Raw genomic sequence first — 23,059 nt, 5'->3', positions numbered from 1 at the left:
TGGGGGATTCCGCCTTCCGCCGAAAGATCTGATGTTATGATGTTTCTGATAAACAGCCTCTGGCTTTCAGAAGAACATTTCTTCATGCTGTTTTCCCTAATTTAATGCTTATTTGGTGTTACTTTTACGTGGTAAAAGTAGAACTTACCAATAACTTAGTTTTGTGTAGTCCACCATGACAACCCCATTATATCCCGCTCACTGGGGAGATGCAAGAGTGAGTGTTTTTTAACCTCTGTCTTTCTTATTAGAGGATGATCTTTCACATGGGCTGTCAGTAAGGCTTTAAAGGACAAGTGCCATGAAAAACTTTTTCCCAGTAATTGAAGCACATTACAAAGTTATATAACTCTGTAATGTGCTTCAATCACCTATCTGCCTCCCTTCCCTGTCTTTTCCCCCCTCCACCCCCCACCAGGAAGTGTCCTAAATCACACAGACCTGATTACTGTCGTCTGTCACCAGGCAGCTCCTTCTTGTGAGGATGAGTCATCAGCAGGAGGGCTGCTCTAGGTCCTGTTACACCAGCCTCCCCCTCCCCTCCTTGTCAGGTGACTCTGCTTGCTCAGCTTATCTTCTCTAGTGACATGACTAATTCACTCACTGAGTCCAGGGCAGCAGGAGAGAGGGTATGAGGGGAGGGGGGAGCTGCCTAAGTGCCGGAGTCAGTCTGAGGGAAGATAAGCAAGTGAGATGTGACAAGTGATGGCTTGCAGTTGTTCAGCCAATGGGAGCTGAGCAAGCCTGTCACCTGACAAGGCAGGGGAGGGGGGAGGCTAGTGTAACAGGAGAAGGAGCTGAGAGAAGAGCTTGGTGACGGTGACGGCAGTAATCAGGTCTGTGCGAGTTAGGACACTTCCTGCTGGGGGGTGGAGGGGGGAAAAGACAGGGAAGGGAGGCAGATAGGTGATTGAAGCACATTACAGAGTTATATAACTTTGTAATGTGCTTCAATTACTGGGAAAAAGTTTTTCATGGCACTTGTCCTTTAACCCCTTCGTGCTGCAGCTAGTTTGGGCCTTAATGACCAGGCTAATTTTTCAAAATCTGACCTGTCTCACTTTATGCTCTTATAGCTCAGTGATGCTTTAACGTATGCTAGCGATTCTGAGATTGTGTTTTCGTCACATATGGCACTTTATGTTAGTGGCAAAATTTGGTCACTACTTTGTAGGGCTGGGCGATATTGGCCTAAATCAATATCGCGGTTTATCGCACATGTAGTTGCGGTAACGATAATTGGACGATAAATATGACACGCCCCTTTGCAAGCCACACCCACTTAAGGTTAAAAAAAAATGGAACTCACTGAGCAGCAACTCAAGGCAGTGAATTTAGTCTATTATCATTATTATTATTTGTCCTTATTAGGGGGTCTCAGCAGAGTTATACAGCTACATACACACAGGAGGGGGACAGATCTCTCTATATATACACACACACACACACACACAGGAGGGGGGCAGGTCTCTGTATATAGACACAGGAGGGGACAGGTCCTTTATATATATATATATATATATATATATATATATATATATATATATATATATAATACACACACACACACACACACACACACAGGAGGAAGAGGGACAGGCTGCTATATATACACACAGGAGAAAGGGGGACAGGTTGCTATATATACACTATGTACACATAGGATGGGACCTGCCCCCCTTCCTCCTGTGTGACAGCTCTGCTATTCCAGGTACAGACAGCCTGTGTGCACATGGGGAAACCACTTTCTCCTTTAGCCTCTGCCTGTCAGTGATAAGATCTGGAGCAGCAGAGACGAGTAAGGGCTCCTCCGTGCAGTAGCTGCCACTAGTCAGACACTGTCTCTTTCTCTGGCCAGTACACAACGGGAGGAGCTACAATGCTGCGGCTGCAGAGTGTTATCTCCTGGAGACCGGTGCCGGCTAGTTACGGGGGAGGGCTGTGTGAGGCAGAAGCAGACAGTAGTAGGTTACCTCCTGAACGCTGCTGCTGTTACACGGAGGGGGATATCTGTGGCAGCGTGACAGTGACTGGAGCCTGGGAACCGCTCTGGCTCCAGGTCACTGCTCTGCGCGGCAATTGCCCTGTTTGAACGGACGGCCCGGCAGTGACTGGAGGGGGAGGGGGCAGAGCGGTCACCCCAGCAGAAGCTGTCCGGTCTGTGCTGCGCGCGCTGCCCAGGTAGGGGAGAGCAGGACACCCCGAGGCTGCGGGGCTCAGTGTCTGCCTCTTGGGGGTCCTGGGAGAGATCAGCCAGATCCCTGGACTGTAGTGTCGGAGCTCAGTGATCCCCCTCCTGTCTGGGGCCTGGGATAAGACTCCTCTCTTCCGCTGCAGCCACGTCCTGCCTGGCTCTGGCATCCCTGCGTCTCTGCACATAAAGCACCCAAGCCTGTGAAATACAGCAGATACCGTCCTGGCAGAGTTGAGGTCGGTTAACCGACGCCAGAGACGGTATCGGTATTTTCACGGTATACCGCCCAGCCCTACTACTTTGTGTGTTTTTTGTGAAAAACATCAAAATATCATGAAAAATTTAAAAAAATTGCATTTTATGAACTTTGAAATTCTCTGCTTCTTAAAAAAGAACGTCGTAGCACATAAATTAGTTACTAAGTCACATTACCAATATGTCTTATTTATTCTGGCATAATTTGGTAAACATATTTTACTTTTTTAGGGTGTTATGGGGCTTAGAAATTCATCAGCAAATTATCACATTTTCGTGAAAGTTTCCAAAACTGATTTTTTTTTAGGGAACAGTTCTTTTTTTAAATGGATTTAGAAGTCTGGTATCCTGAAAACCCCCATAAGTGACCCCATTTTGGAAACTACACACCTTAAAGAATTAATCTAGGGGTATAATGAGCATTTTAACCCTACAGGGGCTGGAGGAAAGTATTCACAATTAGGCAGTAAAAAAATGGAAAATTTAAATTTTCCAATAATATATACGTTTAGATTAAAGTTTCTCATTTTCAAAAGGAAAATGAGAGAAAAAGCACCCCAAAATTTGTAACACAGGTTCTCTTGAGTACAACGGTACCCCATATGTGGGTGTAAACCACTGTATGGGCACACAGCAGGGCTCAGAAGGAAGGGAGCGCCAATTAGCTTTTCCAATGCAGATTTTGCTGAAGAAGTTTCTGAGCGCCAGGTGCGTTTGCAGTGCCCCTGTAGTGTCAGCAGAGAGAAACCCCCCCCCCATAAGTCACCCCATTTTGGAAAGTGCACCCCTCAAAGAATTCATCTTGGTGTGAGGTGAGCATTTTGACCCCACAGGTATTACAGGAAAGTATTTAAAAGAAGACAGTAAAAATGAAAAACCCGAATTCTTCCAATAATATGTTGGTTTAGTTTGAAATTTCTCAATTTAACGAAGAACAAAAGAAAAAAAGTACCCCAAAATTTGTAACGCAGGTTCTCCTGAGTACAATGGTACCCCATATGTGGGCGTAAACCACTGTATGGGCACACAAGAGGGCTCAGAAGGGAAGGAGCGCCAATTAGCTTTTTCAATGCAGATTTTGCTGCAGAAGTTTCTGAGCGCCAGGTCCGTTTGCAGCGCCCCTGTAGTGCCAGCAGAGTAAAATCTCCCAATAAGTCACTCCATTTTGGAAAGTACACCCCTCAGAGAATTCATTTTGGGGTGTGGTGACCATTTTTACCCCACAGGTATTAGAGGAAAGTATTCAAAAGTAGACAGTAAAAATGAAAAACTCAAATTTTTCCAATAATATGTTGGTTTAGTTTGAAATTTCTCAATTTGACGAGGAACAGGAGAGAAAACGTACCCCAAAATCTGTAACTCAGGTTCTCCTGAGTAAAACGGTACCCCATATGTGGGCATAAACCACTGTATGGGCACACAGCAGGGCTCAGAAGGGAAGGAGCGCCAATTTGCTGGAGCAAAACCGCAGCTAGTAATGGTTATTAGAATAGCGCAGTTACTAAAATAAAATAAAAAAAATGAGATTACAGGTAATGTGGGGTGGTTACGGGCAACCTGGGGTGGTTATGGGCAACCTGAGGTAGTTACAGGTAATCTGGGGTGGTTACGGACAACATGGGGTGGTCACGGGCAACCTGCTGTGGTTACGGCAACCTGGGGTGGTTACGGGCAACCTGCAGTGCTTACAGACAATCTGGGGTGGTTACGGGAAACGTGGGGTGGTTACGGGCAATGAGGGGTGGTTACGGATAAACTGAAGTGCTTATAGGTAATCTCGGGTGGGTACCTGTAATCTGGCATGGTTACCGCAATCTGGAGAGGGTCATTGGCAATTTGGGGTGGTCAGAGGCAACATGCAGTGGTCAGAGGCAACCTGCGGTGGTCGGAGGCAACCTGCGGTGGTCGGAGGAAACCTGCGGTGGTCGGAGGCAACCTGCGGTGGTCAGAGGTGACGTGAGGTGGTCAGAGGCAACGTGGGGTGGTTACAGGCAACGTGGGCTGGTTACGGGCAACCTGCTGTGCTTACAGACTATCTGGGGTGGTTTCGGGCAACGTGGGGTGGTTACGGGCAACCTGCAGTGTTTACAGACAATCTGGGGTGGATACGGGCAACGTGGGGTGGTTACGGGTAATGCGGGGTGGTTACGGATAAACTGAAGTGCTTATAGGCAATCTGGGGTGGATACCTGTAATCTGGCATGGGCACTGCAATCTGGAGGGTTAGAGGCATTGTGCGGTGGTTACGTGCAATCTGGGGGGTTACATGTAATCTGGCGTGATTACGGGAAACCTGGGGGGGTTATGTGCAACCTGGAAGGGTTACAGACAATCTGGGATTGTTACTGCTAAACTGAAGTGCCTATAGGTAATCTGGGGTTGGTAAATGTAATTTGGGGTGGTTACGGGCAATCTGGAGGGGGTCACTGGCAATTTGGGGTGGTTACGGGCAATGTGCGGTGGTTACGGGCAACGTGCGGTGGTTACGGGTAATCTGGGGTAGGGTTAGGGGTGATTTGGGAGTAAACTGCAATTATTGCTATAATAAGTGTGTGTTTTATTTTTTTGTATGTTTGTCACTTTTTGTACTTTACACATTCATTTTCACTGTATTACTATGATTACTGTGATATTTTCTATCTCAGTAATCATAGTTCAGTGACAGAGACCAAATTGGTCTCTGTCACTTTAAATTTTCCAGAGTTGGCTGGTTGTGAAGCACATGCGCACTTCATAACCAGCCAGGACGTCGAGGAGGACGGAGCTCCAGGATCAGGTGAGTATATGGGGAAGGGGGGGGTGACTGGGGGACGGGGGTGACAGGGGGGGTGGGGGGCGACTTGGGGGGTGGGGGGACAACACTTTTTATCCCCTGTCACCAATCATTTATGGTGACAGGGGATAAAAAGTGCCGGCGGCACATGGTACAAGCGATCAGCGGTATATAGTATATACCGCTGATCGCTTGTACCGGGACCCCACAGGGGGGTCCCTGATGACTGCCCCATGCTCTCCGCTACCTCCGGTGGCGGAGAGCACGGGGCTTTCATTCATTTAAACTTTTCCATCCCTGCGAACAAACATCGTTTGTTTGCAGGGATGGCGGCGGCCATCTTGGAAATCCAAGATGGCCGCCGGGGGAGGGGGGTTAGTGATTCCCTACTAGGGGGGGCTGATCTGGGGTCTGAGGGGACACTTATTTCATCTCCCCCCGCCGTGAATCCAGAGATGAAAAGCAGCAGCGGCACCGGTAATCCCCTTTACCGACGGCCGCCGCTATAACGTTAATAGCGGCGATCGTCGGTAAGGGGGGGGGGGGGGGGCGGGACGGACCCCACACACTGCCCCAACCCCTCAGCTACCGCCGGTAGCTGGGGGGATGGGGTGGGGGCCGTCCCGGCCCCGCAGCCTTATTCTCTGCCATCGCCATAAAAAGCTGATGGCAGCAGAATAAGGACCCTTAGTGACCGCCGTAAAAAGCCGTATCGGCGGTGACTAAGGGGTTAAAGCGTAACTGTCATTTCAGGGTCATTTTTCTGAAAACATTAAATACCAATAGTTCAAGCGATTTTAAGAAACTCTTTAATAGGTTTTTTGTACTAAAAGAGTTTCCTTCTGGACTGAAAAAGCATTCTCCCAGCCTCCCCCCTCACATCAAATGAAGCAGGATTTCTGTGTCCATTATGTGGCTATGGAGAGGGGAGGGGCTGTTAGGAGTGACTGAGCACGGAGGATTTCTGCACAGCACAACACCCTGCAATCTTCTCTCAGTAAGTTCATAGATGAGCACTGACCTTTCTGACCCCAGAATCCTGCGGTTTAGGTGCCCAGACAGTCTACAAACAGCTGACCTTTATGTCACCTCTTCCTGCTCCCTCATCTCCCTCGGCCCCTCCCCCCTCCATAAGGATAGAATGGAGAGAGCAGAACCCGTCTTCACTGGCTTCTCTGTAATGAAGACGTGTTTGCCTGATAATGCACAGATAAGAAGTCAGGGGGGGAGGCTGGGAGATTGCTTCTTGAGTACAGAAGGAGGCTTTTTTGGCTGATGAAACCTATTACAGAGTTTCTTAAAATCGCTTCGACTACTGATTTCTGCAATAAAAAAAAAACATGACAGTTACGCTTTAACTTTTCTCCATAATTTCTGAGACTTTGTCATAAACACAGTGGGTTTGTTGCAATTTCAGAAAATTGTGGCAAAGAAGCATCATTACTGCGACATGTACAGTCACATTTCTCCACTCCTTTGTCATATACGGTTTCATGTAAGGCATGTTTGGTAAACTTGTCTGTAATTGTGGATCCACAACTATGGACATCTTTAGGGCCCTATGATTTCTGTTGAGCTATTCTCACTATCTGGATTGCGGATGGACGACGATTGCGGACATAATATACAGTCTTGAAAAATTACTGAACGTGTGAATGAGGCCTAGGGAGATAGCATTCATTACAACAGTTAATGCACAGGTGTACATAGAGATTTAGGACAATTTTCTCATTCCATCATTAGAAAATAGGTTTCAATAATGCTGCATTTACACAGAGCGATTATTGTTCAAATTTTTGCAATAACAATCGCATTTTAGCAATAAATGTTCCATGTAAACACAGCGATGGATCAAGTGACAATCGAGAAATCGTTCATTGGGATCTTTCAACATGTTCTCAAATCGTTGTTGGCTGTTTGCTAAACAGTCTTTCAAAGATTTGCCTATGTGCGAGATGGACTTAAGCGATCTTAAAAACGATTGCAATAACGATTTCTCTAACAATTTTCCTCCGTCTAAATGCTGATCGTTATAGAAACCAAATCGTTGCTTCAAAATTTTTAAACTATGGATTGGGTAAATTATCGCTATGTGTAAACGAAGCTTAAGTCATTGTAAGAGATGAGCAAAGCGCTTGTTATATCTGCAAGCCGCTCCTCAGCCAGTTTCCCAGGACTGGTTACCGCTTTTCCCAGCACTCGGGGAGGAGCGACACTGAGTTAAAAGGCAGCCGGCTGATGAGCGGATTGCAAAGATAACAAAACACTTCGCTTTTCTATTACTGTAGATTTGCTCATCTCTAGTCGTTGTTGAAGGAGGATACTTTTCCAGGGGTTGTAAAATCACTCGTATAATGATGCTTGGTAGGAGAGCCATATCAGAGGGAAATAAGGAATCAATATAGCAGACAACCCATAAAATGACACATCAACTAAAATAGGTATATGCAAGGAACATACAAGAGCCTTCAAAATTTTTGCTTAAATAGCCTATGCTGCACCATAAGTAAAAAAATGAAAAACAAAATTGGAGTTGTGCTACTGTACTTGTTGTAACATGTTTTTGTTTTTTTTACTTTTTTATGTCTATGAAGTGTTTGGACACACAGAATAAAAGTAAGTATTTCATCTGTTTAGTCTCTTAAGTGTTCCTAAATGTTCTTCATACAGTATATGCACAGCAATGCTTACCATTATTGGCTCCCCTTTGTTTTTTTTATGTACTGTACAATATCTTCACAAATAAATGGAATAGTACCAAAGTTAAATCCTCAGGATTTTTTAATTAGTGATCCAAAGTAATACAATAATAAAATTATATTTTTTCAACTTATATGTTGTAATTTCAAAGAAGAAACAGAAAAAACATGTGCAGCAATAAAGGCACCCCCCCCCCCAGTTAATACTTGGTTGCACACCCTTTAGCATTGATGTCAGCCTCCAATCATTTCTTGTAGCCATCTGTAAGCTTCTTGGACTTCTCATCTGGTATTTTCTCCCACTCTTCCTTCGCAGTTTGTTTGCACAGGGTTCTTTTGCCCAGTGACTGATTTTAGCTCACCTCAAAGATTTTGAGGTCAGGACTCATTGCTGGCCGTTTTATAACAGTCCATTTTTTTAAGGCCATTCCTGTGTACTTTTGGATGTATGCTTTGGGTCATTGTCTTGCTGGAGAACCCATGATTTTCAACTCAAGCTAAGTTATCTTAGGGTGCGTTTACATAGACAGATTTATCTGACAGATTTTTGAAGACAGTGTAAACAGAGAACAGGTCATAAAGGAAAGACTGAGATTTCTCCTCTTTTCAAATCCATTTCTGGCTTTGGCTTTAACCTCTTAAGGACCCATGACGTACCGGTACGTCATGGATCACTGTCACTTAAGGACCCATGACGTACCTGTCCGTGGGGCCTTTAAGAGGGCGCCGCGGACCGGCCGCATGCGATCGGGAGAGATGGCCTGCAGAAATACACTGCAGGCCATCTCTCCCTGTCGGCATGGGGGGGGTTGTTAACCCCCCCCCCCCCCCCCATGCCGACGATCGCCGCTATTGGCTTATCAGTTCAGATGACCCGGAAAAAAATGGCGGTCGGGGCTGTCCGAGGACGGCACCGACCGCCATTGCTGTAAAAAGTAATGGTGGTCACGGTGCCACCGGCCTGACCGCCGTTCACGGTGATCAAAGTCCCCAAAAGTTATAAATACCTGCTCCGGACCCCTCAGCTAGGTAGCTGAGGGGTCCAGAGCAGGTATTTGTACATTACTCACCTGTCCCGGGGTCCTGATCGGCTTCTTCCGGGTTTGCGGCGTCCTCGTCTTCTGGTCGGGTCTTCGGCTCCTTCCGTGCCGTCCCGTTCGGCTTTTTTCGGCTATTTTCGGCTCCAGCGTCTTTTTTTCGGATCTTGCGCTCTGCTGCCCCCTAGCGGCTGATAAGTGTAATACACATATCAGCCACTATAGGGATGTTCAGTATGTAATAAAGGTTTTTTTTTTTTTTTTTTCCAAATTTTTTATTTTTTCTATTTTCCGCACCCTATCGCCGCTGAGTGTTGATCAGCATTGCATGAAAGTGCGCTGCTAATCAGCAACTCCTCCTTTTTGCCACGGTCTGCTGATAAGTGCGGCACTTATCAGCAACACCATTTTTGGCGTAGGTTTTTTTTTTTTTTAATACTTACTGTAAAAAACACGTAAAAAACACTACATTACACCACACTACACTACATTGAATAAAGTTTGACACTACACCACTACATACCCCATATACCAATCCCCATATAAAAGTGGCCCCCGGCGTGTTTTCGGTATCGGACGCGTACGCTATTATTGCCTCCGACACCGAAACAGCCAGTGAGGATGAATGGGGGGATCCTTTGTTCCTCCATTCATCCTCATCCTCCAATGACGTATCTGAGGGTAGCGTAGCGTACGCTGCCTCCCAGACACGTCTTTTCCACCAGTACCGTCCCAATAAGAGGTGACGGTATGGCGTGAAATTATACTAACTCTGTGAGAGTACCCCAGGGTACACTTACAGATATAGGGTACGTGCACACTGCGGAATGGCGAAGGATAACCCTTTGTGCATTCCGCAGCTGGCACCCGCCGGCGGACTGATGCAGGCGCGTGTCTCCACCCGTGTCATAGACTCCATGTTATGCACGGGCGGATTCCATCGTCCGTCCAAAGAATGAATACGTTGGACGGAGAGTGGAATCCGCCCGTGCATAGAATGGAGTCTATGACACGGACGGAGACCCGCGCCCGCATCAGTCTGCCGGTGGGTGCCAGCTGCGGAATACACAAAGGGTTATCCTTCGCCATTCCGCAGTGTGCACGTACCCTTAGAGTGTATGAAGGAAGGGACACCCGAATCCAGCCCCCAAATGCCCCCACAATGCCCCCCCCCCCCATCCTCGGAGTTAGTGGGGAGATAATTCGGGAACTGATCTTCCCACTGCTGGATAAAGGTTACCACCCGTACGGGGATAACTTTTATACCAGCACCCCCTCTTTCGGTCCCTCGCTGCCTGACCTACTGTAGCTTGCGGCACGATCCGAAAATATCAGAAGCAGTAATAGAGCCTTAATATTTAGCAGCCATGGAGCGGATCCAGCGCTTCTGTATATGATGGACCCCGTATCGCACCAGGGCAACATTTTCCAGGTGACGTCCCGCACACAGGAGAACGGGAGACCCCAGAAGAAGCGCAGAGTGTGGCGTAACAGGGGGATCAGGAGGGACACCATTTTCCAGTGTGACGCCTGTCCTGATCACCCTGGCCTCTGCATACTGGATCACTTCAAGGCGCACCACACGTCATTGGAGTTCCATATTATCTAAATTCTGTCCCTTATTCCTATTTCAGGGGTCACGTTAATCCAGGGATTATTCTGATCGCCATTATGGAGTCGGGAAGGAATTTTTTCCCTGTGATGAGGCTATTGTTGTCTGCCTTACGAGGGTTTTTTGCCTTCCTCTGGATCAACACAGGTTGAATTTGATGGACACCTGTCATTTTCAACCTTATAAACTAATAATTGGCCTAATACCCCCAAATAAATTAGAATGGTCCCTTTTCCCCAGCTAAGTAGGTATGGCCGCCATTCCCATTAGAGGATGCCATGATGCAATTACAAAGCCTCTGTGCGGCCAGGACAGTAGAAACCCCCCACAAGTGACCCCATTCTGGAAACTACACCCCATAAGGAATCTAACAAGGGAGGCAGCGGGTATATGGCCCCCTGGTGACGGCCACATTTGGGACGTGAAAATGAAAAAAATTGTATTTTTTATTTTCACGGCACATGTTCTACACATGTGCCTGTTACCAGTGGGGTCCATATGCTTACTGTACCCCTCGTTAGATTCCTTATGGGGTGTAATTTCCAGAATGGGGTCACTTGTGGGGGTTTCTACTGTCCTGGCAGCACAGGAGCTTTGTAATTGCGACATGGCCTCCATCCTCCATTCCAGCCTCTAAATGGCGCTCTGTCCCTTTGGTGGCTTGCCCTGTGCCCATATGGCACATTATGTCCACATGTGGGGTATTTTCGTACTCAGGGGAAATTACCCTACAAGTTTTGAGTTTATTTTCTTTTTTAACCCCTTGTGGAAATGGAAAAGAATCAAGGCTAGACCAACATTTAGTGTAATTTTTTATTTTTTCTCTAAATCATTGATCTTGTCATGATTTTTTCATTTTCACAAGGGGCTAAAAGATAAAAAAAAACACAATGTGTAGAGCAATTTCCCCTGAGTACGGAAATACCCCACATGTGGACATAAAGCACCATGCGGGTGCAGGGTAAGCCTCCAAAGAGAAGGAGCGCCATTTGTTTTTTTGAGGTTGGATTTGGCTGGAATGGATTTCGAGGGGCCATGTTGCATTTAAAAGGCCCCTGTGTTGCCAAGACAGTTGAAACCCCCCACAAGTGACCCCATTCTGGAAACTACACCCCTCAAGGAATGTAACAAGGGGTGTAGTGAGCATATGGACCCCACTGGTGACTGGCACAAATGTGGGACAATGTGGCGTGAAAATGAAATATTACATTTTTTACACTAAAATGTTGGTTTAGCCTTGAATTTATCATTTTCACGAGGGGTTAAAAGAGAAAAAAAAACACAATGTGTAGAGCAATTTCCCCCGAGTCCGTAAATACCCCACATGTGGACATAAAGCGCCATGTGGGCGCAGGGCAAGCCTCCAAAGAGAAGGAGCGCCATTTGGATTTTGGAGGTTGGATTTGGCTAGAATGGATGATGAACGCCATGTCGCATTTACAGAGCCCTCGTGCTGCCAAAACACTGGAAACCCCCCACAAGTGACCCCATTCTGGAAACTACACCTCACAAGGAACCTAACAAGGGGTGCAATGAGGATATGGACCCCTTGATGACGGGCACATTTGTGCCGTGAAAGTGAAAAAATGAAATTTTTCACTTTCACGTCACATTGTTCCACATTTGTGCCCGTCACCAGTGGGGTCCATATCCTCATTGCACCCCTTGTTAGATTCCTTGAGGGGTGTAGTTTCCAGAATGGGGTCCCTTGTGGGGGGGTTCCAGTGTTTTGGCAGCACGAGGGCTCTGTAAATGCGACGTGGCCCTTGAAATCCATTCCAGTGAAATCCAGCTTCCAAAAGCGAATTGGCGCTCCTTCCCTTTGGAGGCTCGTCCTGCGCCCGCTTGGCACTTTATGTCCACATGTGGGGTATTTCTGTACTCGGGAGAAACTGCGCTACATGTTTTGTGTTTTTTTTTTTTCCTTTTTTCCCTTTGTGAAAATGAAAAATTGAAGGCTAGAACTACGTTTTAGTGTAAAAAATACTTTTTTCACGCCACATTGTTCGGAAAATCTGTGAAGCACCTGTGGGGTCCAAAGGCTCACCGCACCCCTTGTTACATTTCTTGAGGGGTGGAGTTTTCTAAATGGTGTCCCTTTAGGGGTGTTTTTTAGGTTTTGGCACCCCAGAGCCTCTGCCAACCTGAAGTGGTACAGTCAGAAATGACTAAATATAACTGAGCCATTGAAATTCACTAGGCGCTCCCTTATATCTGAGGCTTGTGGTTGCGTCAAATAGCACAATAGGGCCACATATGGGGTATTTCTATAAACTGCAGAAACGGGGCAATAAATATTGGGGTGCATTTCTCTGGTAATAGGTTCATAATTATGAAAAATATTGGATTACAATAAAATCTCTGCACAGAAAATTAAAATTTTCAAATTTCTTACACACTTAGCTTTTATTTCTGTGACTCCCCTAAAGGGTTAAAAAAAACTTTCTGGATGTGCTTTTGCAGAGTTTGGGGGGTGCAGTTTCTGAAATGGGGTGCTATGTGGGGCTTTCTAACATACAGTCCCCTCAAATACACTTTAAGGCCAGGTTCAGACTATGTAACTGTGCGGCTGTATTTGCGGCTGTAATTGTGCGGCGGTATTTTTGGTGGTTCATGCGTACGCTGGAAAGTATAGGATATACGGCTGCACAGTGCACACTATGTATGAATCTACGGCCCGGTCGTAAACTGACCCGTAAAAAATGAACAAGACCATTGTTTGCGGCTGGACATGCGGCCGTGGATTGACAGGAGGTCCGTACGGAGTACTTCAAAAATAGCCGGCAATGATCCGAATGCCGATGCCTCTAATAGTTAATGTATTAAATTAATAAAACACATTTTCTTTGTAATAAAGTCCCTTTCGTTGGTCAATAATTTAATTCCAAAGAATCCATCATTTTGCAATTAAATATACTGTTAAAATATATAAATAAATGTATATTTATATATATATTTTTTGACAGTATATTTAATTGCACAATGATGGATTCGTTAGAATTAAATTATTGAACAACGAAACTGAATTTATTTAATCGAAAATGTGTTTTATTAATTAAATATTAATTAGTACAGGAAGCTCCATAAGCCGTTAATTCATATTGCCGGCAAAAGAGCATTCTGTACTAATCATCACTTTACTTTAATGAAAACATCAAATGTTTCTTCTAATTATGTTATCACAATAGCATTATTAGAAGAAACATTTAGAATTATATGTGCGCTCAGCTGATTGGCTGATCGGCTCAGCGCACATATAATGAGCCGGTCCGCAGCACAGTGACTTCATTGTGCTGCGGACCAGCGAAGAGACAACATCGGGGTGAGTATAGAGCTCTCCCCACCCCCTCCCCAGCACTGCACCCCTCCCAGCAAGGAAGGGGGGTCACTTAACCCCTTCCTTGCTGGGATGGGTGCAGTCTGACATCAGTCTGGCCCCCAAGGGGTTAAGGGGGATGCAATACATCCTCCCTTAACCCCTTGGGGGCCAGACTGTAAGCAGCGATCTGTAAAGATGCTGCATACTGTAAGGTGCACAACACCGCTCACAATGATGGGTGTTGTGTTCCTGTTTGTGTGTTTCTCCCTTTTTGTTTTTCAGATATCGGTATCCTGGGGATTACGTTGGATTCCGTGGACTACGTCGATGACCAGCGTTTTTTAATTTTTTTTTTTAATAAAATGGTCAATGAGGGGTGTGGGGGTGTTTTTATTTGAATAAAAATTTTTGTTAACTTGTGTCTTGTCTTTATTTCTTTACTTTATAGACTTAGTAGTGGAAGCCGTCTAATAGACGGAATCCATTACTAAGTTGGGGCCTAGTGTTAGCCGGTATAAAATGGCTAACACTAACCCCCTATTATTACCCCAGTACCCAATGCCACCAGGGGTACTGGGAAGAGCCGGGTGCCAGTGGTCCCGGAGCGTCAAAATTGGCGCTCCTGGACCGGGCGGCAGCAGGCTGGTAAGATTTAGGCTGGGGAGGGCCTAAACCAATGGCTCTTCCCAGCCTGGTGTTACCAGGCTGCTGTCGTTTGGTTTTTAACCCGGCTGGTTATAAAAATAGGGGGGACCCTATGCCTTTTTTTTTTTTAATTATTTATTTAAAAAAAAAAAACGCATAGGGTCCCTCCTATTTTTATAACCAGCCGGGTTAAAACCCAAACGACAGCAGCCTGGTAACACCAGGGTGGGAAGAGCCATTGGTTTAGGCCCTCCCCAGCCTAAATCTTACCAGCCTGCTGCCGCCCGGTCCAGGAGCGCCAATTTTGACGCTCCGGGACCACTGGCACCCGGCTCTTCCCAGTACCCCTGGTGGCATTGGGTACTGGGGTAATAATAGGGGGTTAGTGTTAGCCATTTTATACCGGCTAACACTAGGCCCCAACTTAGTAATGGATTGCGTCTATTAGACGGCTTCCACTACTAAGTCTATAAAGTAAAGAAATAAAGACAAGACACAAGTTAACAAAAAAATTTTTTCAAATAAAAACACCCCCACACCCCTCATTGACCATTTTATAAAAAAAAAAAATAAAAAAAAACGCTGGTCATCGACGTAGTCCACGGAATCCAACGTAATCCCCAGGATACCGATATCTGAAAAACAAAAAGGGAGAAACACACAAAAAACACACAAACAGGAGCACAACACCCATCATTGTGAGCGGTGTTGTGCTCATTACAGTATACAGCATCTTTACAGATCTCTGCTTACAGTCTGGCCCCCAAGGGGTTAAGGGAGGATGTATAGCATCCCCCTTAACCCCTTGGGGGCCAGACTGACGTCAGACTGCACCCATCCCAGCAAGGAAGGGGTTAAGTGACCCCCCTTCCTTGCTGGGAAGGGGTGCAGTGCTGGGGAGGGGGTGGGGAGAGCTCTATACTCACCCCGATGTGTCCTCTTCGCTGGTCCGCAGCACAATAAAGTCACTGTGCTGCGGACCCGCTAATTATATGTGCGCTGAGCCGATCAGCCAATCAGCTGAGCGCACATATAATTCTAAATGTTTCTTCTAATAATGCTATTGTGATAACATAATTAGAAGAAACATTTGATATTTTCATTAAAGTAAAGTGATGATTAGTACAGAATGCTCTTTTGCCGGGAATATGAATTAACGGCTTATGGAGCTTCCTGTACTAATTAATATTTAATTAATAAAACACATTTTCGATTAAATAAATTCAGTTTCGTTGTTCAATAATTTAATTCTAACGAATCCATCATTTTGAAATTAAATATACTGTTAAAAAATAAATATATATATAAATATACATTTATGTATATATCTATTTATTTTAACAGTATATTTAATTGCAAAATGATGGATTCGTTTAAATTTAATTATTGAACAACGAAAGGCACTTTATTACAACGAAAATGTGTTTTATTATTTTACTAGATTAACCATGAGAGACATCGGCATTACTGCAGAGGATCGCAAACCCCGGTAATAGCAATTCATGTAAACTGTTTCCCTGCTTTCCCAGATGCATCCAGAGGTGTTTGCATTTTCTCACTTTCTTAAGATTTTATTTGTTATTTTTAGTTGAACCAGATTTCCAAGTAAATGACCGTATGTTTTGAGCCGCATGTCTATTTTTTCCCACGGCCGTAGTTTCATCCGCACATTTACAGCCGCATAAAAAATACAGCCGCACAGTTACATAGTGTGAACCTAGCCCCCACCTGAACAGGTCCCTAAAAATATCTGATTTTGAAATTTTATTGAAAATTTGGAAATTTGCTGCTAATGTTTTACGCTTTCTATTGTCTAAAAAAAATGAAAGTTTAATAAATGCCGCCAACATAAAGTAGATATGTTGCTAATGCTATTTAATATATCATTTATGTGGTATAACCATTTTCTGTATAAGCAGAAAAGTTTTAAAGTTGGAAAAATGCATTTTTTCACAATTTTTCACGCTATTTTGGGGTTTTTCATAAAGATTCGTTATTCGTATCGACTCCAATTTACTAGAAATGTGAAGTACAATATGTCACGAGAAAACAATCTCAGAATCGTCCGGATAGGTAAAAGCATCCCAAAGTTATTAATGAATAAAGTGACACAGGTCATATTCATAAAATTTGCTCTGGTCCTTAAGGCCATTTCAGGCCCGGTCCTTAAGGGGTTAAAAATCTGTCAGATAAATCTCTGTGTAAGCGCACTATTACACTGGATAGGACATTTCACTCTAAAATGTCTTGATAAATTTCTTGTCTGTGATATGGACAAGGCCTCCAGTACCAGATGCAGCAAAGCAACCCCACAGCATTGTGGATCCTCCACCATGCTGAAAGGGGTAGTGCGTTGCTCTACATTTATTTACTAAATAACACACATTACAAAGTTATACAACTTTGTAATGTGTGTTATTTAAGTGAATCCCCCTCTTCCCCGTGTTTCCCCCCACCCCCAGAAGTGTGGTGCATTATACTCACCGCATTACTGTCGACCCCGGCTGCCATCTTGGGACAATGACGTAATCTTTAGGAGGCCAGCCGGCCTGCTCCAGCAGTCCCTCATGCCGGCCCCCCTCTGGCGCATCATCAGCTGCTCAGCCGCAATTAGTTATGCTCAGCCAATTGCAGACATTGCCTCCTCCCGCCGCCACTGCTTTGATTCTCCCCCTGTGGTCTGTGCTTCCCCCGATCCAACTCTGGCTCCCTCTTCTATTCCCTCCCCGTGCTCCCCCCCCCCCCCCCCCTTCGTTCCTGCTGCGGCGCTCACCCCGTTCCCCCCAAGTAAAAGGACGTTTACCAAATGACATCACCATAAAGTAGATATGTTGTAGATGTTGCATTATTAATTAGTTCATGTGACATGACTATCTTTCTTAGGAAAAGAGAATTTTGAATATAAAGGATTGTAAATTTTTCTAATTTCTGCACAAATGTTGTGGTGTTGGCAGCAAATTACCGAATGTATTAACCAAAGTATACCGCTAACATAAAGAGGAATATGTCACAGAAAAACTTTCAGAATAACCGTAGGCGGAGGCAAGGGGTCAAAATTGATGTGGATTACAAAAAAAAAAACTATTGTGCTCTCTACGGAATTTAGATCTTAAACTCTTAAAATGTCACTGTCGTTAAAATTTTATTGCAGAAATCAATAGTCCAGGTCATTTTAAGAAACTTTGTAATTGGTTTTATTAGCCGAAAAATGAATTTTTATCATGAAAAAGCAGTTTGAAGCTCTCCCCCCTGTCTTTATGGTTTTGCTATGGAGAGAGAAAGTAAAAGCAGCAAAACAGGACAACAAAGAGTTAATTTACATTCACATTGCGGGCTCTCTCCTTTGACAGGCACCATGGACCTCTCTCACCTCTCTATAGGGCTCTGAATGGCTCCTCCTTTGTTCTCAGCTCTCAGCTGAAGGCTAATCTTGCTCCTTCCCCCTCCCCCTTTTTCATCCGACTAACGAAAAAACTGTCAAGATTTTCTGATTGAGGAGTGGACAGCAGAAAGGAGAGGAGGGGGGACCTGGGAAAAGGCTTTTTACATGCAGATAATGGCATATTTGGGTAATGAACCCAATTACAAAGTTTCTTAAAATCGCCTGGACTATTGAATTCTGCAAAAAAAAAATGTTAACGACAGTGACACTTTAAACTATTTGCCAATATCCTGGCCTCACGTCTTAGCCCCCCCCCCCCCAGATGTCATCCATCTTTATCAGGTTGGCTTCATGCCCACCTGTGAGGAAAGGCACAATACGATGCGGGCAATTTACATATCGCCCAGGGGCTTCTTTTACCTTCTCTGCTGCTTGAGGCAAAAATTTAAATGGTGCCCCTCCCGTTTGTCAGCTGACTGCAACTTCTATGCAGGCCTTAAAAAAAAAAAACTGGGCAAGTGTTCTCTTGAAATATAATTCTCAGTGCCTCAAACACGTAGCGCATGGGGGGCTGGTCCAGCAAGCTGTACACAGGCCCTAAACCTGATTAATCTCAGCACACAGGTGAGTTTGACAGGGAAAGAGCAGGGCACATACACAGCGCTGGCCACCCTGCCACGTGGTTTGCACCAGGGGTACATACAAAAACAGTGAGTTGGTCCACACAGTCAGATTGACTTCACAAAAAATACACACATAATATATCACTGCGTTCATTATGACCTGAACAATATTTACTTAATCTGCCCCCCCCCTACACACACACACACACACACACACACACACACACACACACACACACACACACAAATAAAGTTCTATGTATTCCAATATCCTACCAATAAAAAGTTCAACTTGTCCCACAAAAAATAATACCTTGTATTGCTATTTTGATGGACAACTAAAAAAATAAGGTTATACCACTTGGCAGGCGACCATAGGAAAAAAAAATTGGACTTGGACATTGAAGTGTACCGGTCACTAGCTTATGGGGAAAAAAATATGTAGGCTTGTACTGACTACCTGCATTCTCGCTGGTGGGTTATTTTCAAATTCTGCCTCTTCTGGTCCCAGTAATAGCCTCCTTTCCTCAGAAGTCTCTCTAGCAGTTCTCAAAAATGGAATGCGTGTTCCCTTAGCTGGTTTGATACACTCCCTTTTGTGACACTGCTTCTTTGTCATGCATCTTTTGAGAAATTTTCAAGCTGAATAGAGACTCCACTAAGGTTTAGGGCCCTATTACACGGGACGATTATTATTTGAATTTAAACCATACTCGTTCTGTGTAATTGCAGGTAACGATCAATCGTTAGTGTGTCGTTAATCGTTAATTTAGATTTAAACCTAAAATTATCGTTAATTGTTCGCTTATCGTTCGGTGTAAACCCGCATTTGTTCACTAATCATTCAGTGTAATTGCACATCGTTCATTGTTTTGCTGGGATCAGAAGGAGTAAACGGTCATAGTAACGAACGTAATAACTATCATAGTAACGGTTGTAACTAACGACTATCGTTTTGTGTAATATGGTTAACTATTTTGGGTCAATGCTAAACAATCTCATTTGCGATAGTTTATCGATATTTGTTAAAAATCGCTCCGTGTAATAGGACCCTTAGACTCACATAAGATACCTAGTGGTGCGTTTTATAGGGGTTTTTTTCTGGAGCAAAAATTTTTAATACATGTATATTGAAAAAAAATTTTTTAATTAACAGGACTCGTTTGATTTAGAAGAATGTAGTGACAGTGCCTCTTTAAAGGAGAAATCCAGCCGTTGGTAAAATCCTGCAGCCCATAAAGCAATATATCAAGAGACACACACACAGCAATTTATTTTAACTTTGCACTTTAGTGAATTTTTTTTCCCAACACTTCAGAGGGTAAACTCTCGCCAAATAAATATCTCACATGTGCATAAAAAGCAAATATCACCCAGTGCATGTAGAGGCAGAGGCTTCAACAGAAGACATCCAACATCAGCTGGTTCTCAGCAACCCGGGAAGTACTCTGTTTGTTCAATCAGAGGAGCGAACACGCGTGGAACGTCTCTGCTGTGATTGGCAAAGTTTTAAGGGACAACGCCCCCTTTCCCAAGCATGACGCAAGTGCACACCACCACCATTACTTATACATCTAAAACTCGCAATATTACATCTGTAAAATTAAAATCAGCGTAAGTAATCACACGATCCACATCAGTATACAATAATACCTATAGATGATACATTCTAACAGAGCAATATTTATAAAAATACATTAAAATTACAAATTTCATTTAATCCTCTTGGAGTGAAAGTGTCTAATTTCTTAAACCGATATACCTCACGCTGCAAGAACTTCTTTCTGACCTCCTCATGGTTTCCAACACTCACTTCTTCAAGAATCATACAGCACAATTCTCTAACCCTAAAAGTGTCTACTCTCACCAAATTTTGAATCATCCTGTTCCTTGCCACTGAAACTACGAATGGCACAACTGTGCTCATTCAGACGTCTTTTAACCTTTCTAGACGTTTGTCCTATATACGTTTTGCCACACGGGCATTTGAGCATATAGATAACCTATTTGGAGTCACATGAATGCCACCCTCTAATCTCAATAATCATTCCCTTTAGGTGGATGCCTGACACTATTACCTTTTAATAATGGCATTACAGTTCTGACATGCTAAACATGGGAACATGCCCGCTTCCTTGGCATGTCAAAACATCTGTCTGTTTTGGTTTTTTTTTTACCAGTATCTGCCCTTATCAGGAAATTTGCAAGAAATTTACCGCTGGATGATTCTTGAAGTAAAGGCCCTATTCCACCAACAGATCTGACGACAGATTATCTGCCAAAGATTTGAAGCGAAACCCAGGAACAGACTATAAACAGAGAACAGGTCATAAAGGAAAGACTGGATTTCTCCTCTTTTCAAATCCACTCCTGGGTTTGGCTTCAAATCTTTGGAAGATAATCTGTCATCAGATCTGTTGGTGGAATAGGGCCTTAAGTGTAGGAAGTCATGAGGAGGTCAGAAAGAAGTTGTTGCAGCATGAAGTGTATTGGATTAAGAAAGTAGACACTTTTACACCAGGAGTATTAAATTAAACTTGTATTTTTAATGTATTTTTATAAATATTGCTCTGTTAGAATGTATCATCTATAGGTAGTATTGTATACTGATGTGGATCATGTGATTACTCACGCTGATTTTATTGTGACACATGTAATATCACAAGATTTCAATGTATAAGCAATGGTGGTGGTGTTCACTTGCGTCATGCTTGAGAAAGGGGGCGTTGTACCTTGAAACGTTGCCGATCAGAGCCAAGACGTTCCACGTGTGTTTGCTCCTCCGTTTGAACACATGGTGGGGGGGAAGATTTATAAAAGGGTGTAAATATACACCTGGTGTAAACTGCCCACAGCAACCAATCACAGCTCCTCTTTTATTCTATCAGAGCTGAAAGCTGAGCTGTGATTGGTTGCTGTGGGCAGTTTACACCAGGTGTATATTTACACCCTTTCATAAATCTCCCCCATGGAGTATTTCCCGGGTTGCTGAGAACCAGCTGATGTCAGATGTCTCCCGGTAAAGCCTCTGCCTCTACATGCACTGGGTAATATTAGCTTTTCATGGACATGTGAGATATTTATTTGGTGAGAGTTTACCATGTGAAGTGTTGGGAAAAAAATCTACTAAAGTGCAAAGTTAAAAGAAATTGCTGTGTGTGTCTCTTATATTGCTTGATGGATTGCAGGCTTGGAGCAGCCAAAGTTTTGACACACTTCATACACCCAGTTTTTTACTTATGAAAATACTGCAGCGAGGGGGATGGGGTAAATTGCTTCCGGCAGGTGTCACACTGTCGCTCACCGCGGGCACCGCGGGAAAGAGGTAAGCTAGTACTTGTAATCCCTACCCCCATCGGCTGCAGGATTTTGGCAATCGCTGGACTTCTCCTTTAAAGCCCAAAATGCTAGGGTTAAACACTTTTCCATATTTTGTTTTTCAGAGCCCTTGACATTGGTTGAGTATGTTGAAGATCCCAAACGGGAGGAATCACTTATTGGTATACCATATTTACTTTTAGTTGCTTTTAAATGGAAATTTAACTTTTAAATGTTTTATTCTCGTAACTCTTTATTGATTGGTTTTTAAATATACAGGTGCAAACTTTTATGTGTTACATGCAGATAAGCGATATCAGTTATAAAACGTAGAAATGGTGGTCAGCGCCCAGCAAAATGGATGGTGCTTCTTTGGATAGGAGTGACAGAGCACGAAGGTGTATCCCCTGGATACCGGGGTATATACAGTGAAGAAGAACAAACTGGATTCCTTCAGCTCATGTAAAATCATTCAATTTTTATTTCAGTAATTCATTAAAACGACAGCCGACGCGTTTCGGGCCTAACCTGGCCCTTAATCATGGCTTCTCATGATGCCATGATTAAGGGCCAGGTTAGGCCCGAAACGCGTCGGCTGTCGTTTTAATGAATTACTGAAATAAAATTGAATGATTTTACATGAGCTGAAGGAATCCAGTTTGTTGTTCTTCACGATATCAGTTATACATGATTATGCGCTATACAAGTTTGTGTGTGTGTACAGCAAACATCAACAACAAATGAACAAGGGGCAAGTGGAAGAAATGAGAATGATGGGGTAAACAAGACACATGATTAGGGAAGAAGGTACAGGGAAAGGGAACAATAAGAGGGATTTGCATATTCCTTACAAACAACTGAAGAACCAGTTAACTTGTTTAATCCATGCCTCTATATGTTTGACCACTTCCGGTCTGCAAATCCTAATGGCAGTTCTACCCCAACCATAATGCAATGTATGTGTCCAATGTATGTGGCCTATCTGCCCATTTCTCCAAGAATTTCCTATGGTGCCCTGAACAGTGTGCTTATAAGTCTTCCATAATATAGCTATGCTGTACTGTGGCTAGTATCTGAGCTACACTTGGGATAGAGGTAGAATTCAAATTTTCAGCTATTGCCGTATGTGTGGCTGTGAGAATATGGAAAGCAATAGTAAGGCAAGGTATGGGTAAAGTGTCTAAACAAAATGAAAGCTCCTC

General features: G+C 44.0%; 1 protein-coding gene across 4 annotated transcripts in view; it reads left to right on the top strand.

Annotated features, from left to right (window-relative positions):
• The window catches only part of LOC138783462 (uncharacterized), a 105,635-nt gene that overhangs the window by 15,893 nt on the left and 66,683 nt on the right, over positions 1–23,059 (top strand). For all 4 annotated transcript variants that reach the window (XM_069958185.1, XM_069958184.1, XM_069958183.1 and 1 more), the window contains exons 3-4: positions 7,817–7,838; positions 21,983–22,039. In XM_069958185.1, the coding sequence (XP_069814286.1) occupies positions 7,817–7,838; positions 21,983–22,039 (79 nt within the window). The remainder of the gene's footprint in view (positions 1–7,816; positions 7,839–21,982; positions 22,040–23,059) is intronic.

The sequence above is a fragment of the Dendropsophus ebraccatus genome, chromosome 2, assembly GCF_027789765.1.
Source record: "Dendropsophus ebraccatus isolate aDenEbr1 chromosome 2, aDenEbr1.pat, whole genome shotgun sequence".
In the NCBI taxonomy this organism is placed as follows: Eukaryota; Metazoa; Chordata; class Amphibia; order Anura; family Hylidae; genus Dendropsophus; species Dendropsophus ebraccatus.
The sequence above is the reverse complement of the archived record's forward strand: the minus strand, read 5'-3'. Positions and strand labels throughout refer to the sequence as shown.